This window comes from Poecilia mexicana, unplaced genomic scaffold (assembly GCF_051168715.1).
Source record: "Poecilia mexicana isolate PSO_F unplaced genomic scaffold, ASM5116871v1 scaffold_18, whole genome shotgun sequence".
NCBI classification, from domain to species: Eukaryota; Metazoa; Chordata; class Actinopteri; order Cyprinodontiformes; family Poeciliidae; genus Poecilia; species Poecilia mexicana.
Genome location: NW_028263387.1, coordinates 7,894,185 through 7,899,690, shown reverse-complemented (window position 1 = coordinate 7,899,690; position 5,506 = coordinate 7,894,185). Strand labels below are relative to the sequence as shown.

General features: G+C 46.8%; 1 protein-coding gene across 1 annotated transcript; it reads right to left on the bottom strand.

Moving 5' to 3' along the window:
- Window positions 1–1,365: 1,365 nt before the first annotated feature.
- Window positions 1,366–4,691, bottom strand: gpr185b (G protein-coupled receptor 185 b). Its single transcript, XM_015003816.2, has 2 exons — window positions 4,250–4,691; window positions 1,366–2,441 (listed from the first exon to the last, which is right to left on the bottom strand). The coding sequence occupies exons 1-2, from the start codon at window positions 4,371–4,373 to the stop codon at window positions 1,366–1,368; spliced, it is 1,200 nt and encodes a 399-aa protein (XP_014859302.2). The 5' UTR covers window positions 4,374–4,691.
- Window positions 4,692–5,506: the final 815 nt, after the last annotated feature.

The following is a 5,506-nucleotide window of genomic DNA, read 5'->3' as shown; positions in this document are numbered from 1 at the left end:
ATTACATTTGTCTACAAAGTGCAGATTAAAAGTAATACAATTGTGCACAATAAGCCTTTGAAAACAAGTTTTTAATTTAGTGGGTGTTTTTCAATGTCTGCTAAAGTTAGAGTAAAAACACAAAGGTGTGTAGTTTTTCTGTTTTGAACAAAAGCAGCCCAATGACGTCAAACGAGACGACAGTTTTTCCTATGTAGTTCTGTGAACGACTTTTCTGATCCATATTTTCAGTCGACCTAATGCAATCAAATGGAATTGTCCTTTAAGCCCCATCTCCATCTCCCGATCCTTAGCAAGATGGTGTAAAGAACAGCATAGCCTACTTTTGCAGACCCCCCTCCCTCCGCGCCCCCACCCAGCACCACCACCACCACAGCCGAGAGCATTTCCCAGGGTAGCGGCGCTCTGCAGTGAGCTGTCCTTGGTGCTGAATTCAGCTCTGTGCTTTGTAGTCACAGCCCAGCAGCAGCACCCTGAGAAGCCTATTTTTCCTCAGATGCCGAGCAGGTTTGATGTCATGACGCCAAGGACAACACATGCCAGGTCTAAATTTAGTAATCCCTCCCTAAAATCTCCCTATTTATCAGTTCACTTAATGATTAGATTTTTTTCATTTTGCTGAACGTTTGAGGACAGCAGGCTGGGATGTTGGCATTGGGTAAATTTAAAATGGGCTTAGAAAATAATGGGAAATTACAGAGCTAATTTTTGCTGCACTCTTTTCAACTACCTAATCTGCTTCTAATAAAGGGAACATGGCTGACGTAGAGCAGTTTTTTTTAGTAATTTTTCAAGAGACGACTACAAATATATCTCATTGAGAATGTTGAAAGTCATTCATTTTTGTATATTTAGCTCATTGTATTTTTATCCACACAGCACTTGATTTCAAACACTTGAGTTTAGAGATGTACAGTATTTTAAGCATCCTTCCTGATTGCATAACCATCCAGAGCGTCCTCTGGAGATTTAGTACAATTTTTTTTTCCTTCAACCAAAATTTCACCTTCACACATATGCTACTCATGAGGGGCTTCACTTCTCATTCACCAAAGAAGGAGAGAGTTTTAAAAGATACCTTTAATTGGGATTTTGCAGTTGGTTTCCTGCTGCTTACTTCCTGCAGTTGGTTGTTCTCCAGGCTACAAACGTGGACTTTATTAGCTCCTTCTTTTTTTGACCATGCCTCCTCTCAGTCATCTGTCGGTGCCTCTTCGACTGTGGCCAGCTCAGCATTTGTCATCAGCTTTCCAGCCCTGATGCGAGGAGGAGAGCAAAGCCTTCTTGCCTTTCTCGCGCCAAACTCTCGATCCTTTTACCTCGACTCTTCGTCTTGCATCGTCCTAGACCCCCTAGCCTTTCTTGCTACACGTCACTGGAAGTCCTGGGTCTTAAGGAGAGGTTGGATGGGACGCACCCACAGCAAGCCATCCACAGAGACTTCTGGATATCTGGGTTTCGGAAAGCATAGATGACGGGGTTGATCACGGAGCAGCAGGTGGCCGGGAGGACGGTGGCGTAGGTGTATATCATGGGGTAGCTGGAGTCGGCCACAATGGAGTACATGGCGAATGGCAGCCAGCACGCCCCGAAGGCACACAGGATGGCCGACAACGTGGAGACCCCTTTGGTGGTGGAGATGGCCATGAACTGGTGTTGCACTGCGATCTGCTGTGCGTGGCGGAATGCGATTTTGCAGATCTGAAGGTACAGCTGCATCATGAGGGCAAAGACGAGGAGGAATGTGACGGCGAGCGCCACCGCATTGTTTTTGGTGACTGGGCGACAGATGCTGCACGTAGACTGGTCTTTGAAGCAGTTCCATCCGAGCGCCGGCAGCAGGCCCAGAGTGACGCACATCACCCAGATAAAAACCACCATCATGTAAGTGAAAGTGACGGTCCGCTCGGTGTGGTAGGTCAGGGCGTTATACAGCGACAGGTAGCGGTCAACCGTAATGGCGAGGATATTAAAGACGGACGCGGAGAAGGCCGAGATAAGAAGTCCGACCGACAGCAACGTCACAAATTCCACCGAGTTGTCGATCAAATAGGTGAAGACAAAGTTTAAGATGAGGCCCAGACCAGCCAGAAGATCTGACACGGCTAGCGATCCGATCAGGATGAACATAGGCGCGCGAAGTGTCGGCGTGTAGAACAGCACGGCGATGACCAAGGCATTCTCGCAGGAGATGAGCGTCCCCGTTACACACAACGCAATATCCCATGGGCTGACTTCCTGCACGATGCCAGCAGTGGTCGCCGGCTGGAGGTCTGGAGTCAGGGTTCTCAAGAAGGGCTCTGAAGAAGTGTTGGAGGGATCCTCGCTTACGCTCCAAGATGTTGAGGAGTCGAATGGGTCGAGGGGGGAGGAAGTGTTGAAGCTGTTGCCACCGCCGCTGCTCAAGGCTGCTGCGGTGGCAGCCAGGGTGAGAACCATAGCTGGAGGTAACAAGAGACAAACAGGAAGGAAGGAGGGAGGTAAAAGTATGTAAGTTCAATGGCAAAAGGATGAAAAACGAAAACAAGATTGAAAAGCACAGTTCATTAAATCATAAACCAGAGAACGGAGCACGTTTGTAAAGCGTGATGGTAATATGATGCTTTCAATTAGCATTTTGTGAGGAAGATGAAGAAAATATGTTGTGGGAATGAAAAATAGGTAAAAAGGGAGAAAAGCAAGTAAACGCATTATTAACTATTTTGTATGAAGAGAAGGGATGTAACAAGAGCTTTTAACATGAGATATTGTAATATTAGAACACCACTGTATTTCTTGTCAAGTAAGCTTTCCCTTGCAAAATGTAGATGCCTTTTTGCTACTTGTGTGTATTCCAGCAGGAAAGACGCTGCGAGGGGGTTGAAGTCAACCTGCCCTTGTTCAAATTTACATTGTGAAGCAACATAGCAGTACCCCCAAGTTTCTGATCTATGAAACCTTTCTTCCATTTTTAAAAACAAAAAAAAATACTTATTTTTAACACTTTCTTAGCATCACCTTTGAATTACACAAACCAGTCAGGCTTGTATAGAAATTTTCCACAGTAATTACGTTTTTTGTGTGTGTGTTCATGATACATTATTTAGGAAAACCGAAAGGAAAAAAATTCCAGATTTCCAAGAGAGCTAAAATATCATCCTGCAAACAGAATATTAAGAACAGTCTCACCTAATGAGTAGGATGTATCATCACATCCCTAATAAACAGATAAATAAAACAGTAATTTCTACCTACCCAAATATTCATTCATGAAAACAAGCATCTACTTGACCCCTAAGCACCCATGTTACACAGTCCAGCTCCCGCTCCCACTCCTGACAGGCTTTTTTTTTTACAACACCAAAACAGCAGGTGTAGACACACTCTTTCACACACACACACACACACACACGCACACACACACACACACACACTTACTCACACAGGGATAGAGGTATTCCTTCCATTTCGGCTTGACGGGAGCATGACACAGGCAACACAATTAAGCCCCCCACTCTGCGCCATTTAAAGCGTTAACGCATCGCAATCCCTACCTGTCAGATGCGGAACAGAGTCCAAGGTTCTAGTTTTTCTTACAGTCCGAACCGTCTTCACCTCATTCTATTTTTAGAGCATCTCCAAAAATGGTGCATGACGTCCCGGGGCACGGCGCAGCGCTGTAGCTGCTGTTCTATTCACCGGCGGCGTGGACGTGAGCGCGCAGAGAAGCGTGTGCGCGTTTGCCTCCCCCCGTCCCCACCAAAAAAAAAAATAATAATAATAATAAAAAATGAAAATAATAATTTTGGATTCTGATCCACATCACATGCTGCAACCGCGCTAATTTTAGAGCAGCGAGCGCGGGTGTTGAGTTTCATTCATAAAAAAAGGTACAAAAAAAAAAAAATTCAGCTCTCACACACTTCCCACCTCTGCCACCACCCCCACTCTCCTCCCTCGCCAACTCAATTTCCTCCACACACCCCTTGCCCACTCCTCTTTCATGAGCCTCCACTCACGCGCGGAAGGCGCGCACGCGCCGACAACATCAATGACTGCAAAACGGCCAAGGGAAGGTCATCACCGCCACCGCCGTACGCCTCGCGTGCTCTCTGTGGCGGCGGGGTTCGGTCCCCGCGGTAACGGCCGGGGCTAATTAGCATGCACCGAAACAAAACAAAACGCCATTCTGTCCGTGTGTGTGTGCGCGCGCGCGTGTGTGTGTGTTTATGGAGAGAAAGTGTGAAGAAAAAAAAAAGAGAGAGTCTACCTTGAACCGTTTCACTCAGCTGCAGCAGTGCGGTCCCTGAGCCAGCGAGAGGGGGCATGCGGGGAAGGATGGAGAGGAGGAGGGGGAGATGCTGGAGAGAAAGTGGGAATAAAGGGGAAACCATGCCACAGAGATGGGGAAAGGAATAAAAAAATGTACCAGCTCCTCGTCCTTTTCTTCCCGTTGAAGGAACCGGGATGCCTCTGTTGCTCCTTTCTCCTCCTTTGAGCGACTGTTGTGTCTTCTTTCAGGGTTTCCCCCTTGTCTTTCTCCCCCCCTTTTTCCGTTCCCCCCAGTCAGCGGCGCGCGCTATATTCTTCGGTTGGCATGGTTATTAGCCTTCTCTTCGGCAAGCTCCGTCCTCGCGCTGCTCATCCTCGGCCCCTTATTGGACGCGCGTGTCATTCTCCTGGTCTGACGTCAGAAGTCTCCGCTTGCTACAGTCACCGTCTGCATGGTCGGCGTGTGAATCACGGCGAGAAGGAGAGTGTACTCTCTCTCACTCACTCACCTTAGCCAAACAACTTTATTCATCCTCTAAAACGGCGTGCCGGTTAACTTTGATGTTGTTACGAACAAAGAGGGGAAAGTCGTGATTGACTCACAGGAAAGTGCGTGTGAATTTGACTCAAAAACAACGGGGGAACACAATATATCTCAATTATTTTCCCCCCAACACGTGTAAAACTCAGCACATACAGCAGCTAACAGTACTTCTAACCGCTATAGAGGAGGGATGATGCTTACATTATGCAACCTCGGAGCTGCCTGGATATCCCACTGCATCAACTCAGGGGGGCGCACGGATGCGCATGCACTCGTTGCCTTTTCGCGGGCTGGTTCCATACGTGGTGTCACCATGCGTCTGAGCAGCCAGGGGCCTGCCACTCATCACAAGCACGCCTTGCTTCCTCTGTGGCCTTTATGTTCTGCTTTTAATGTTGCTTACATCAGAGTTATGGGAGTGAATCATTGTTATCCTGCTTTTATGTGTTTTGTCCTGCTTAACCCCTTTCTGCCTAAATGTATTTGCAGTTATATAAAAATAAAAAGAATGTTTTTACTGTTGGACAAATTCCAAATGAAGTAGACAGTATGGCATAGGATAGAAATAAAGTCCAGTGTTTATATGAAAAAGCAAAATAAGGTGAATGCCAATCCCATCTGATTCTGATCTCACTTCACTGCTCTGTCATAGCTTTCTCCCATTGACATAAATTCCTGAAGTAGAATTTACGGGCCAATCAGTACAAGTTG

Bases quoted from the DNA above. Each gene is read 5' to 3' on its own strand.
- gpr185b (XM_015003816.2), bottom strand. From the start codon at position 4,373: ATGGTTTCCCCTTTATTCCCACTTTCTCTCCAGCATCTCCCCCTCCTC. The intron at 2,442-4,249 runs GTAGACTCTCTC...TGTTACCTCCAG, and splicing joins GCTGAGTGAAACGGTTCAAG to CTATGGTTCTCACCCTGGCT.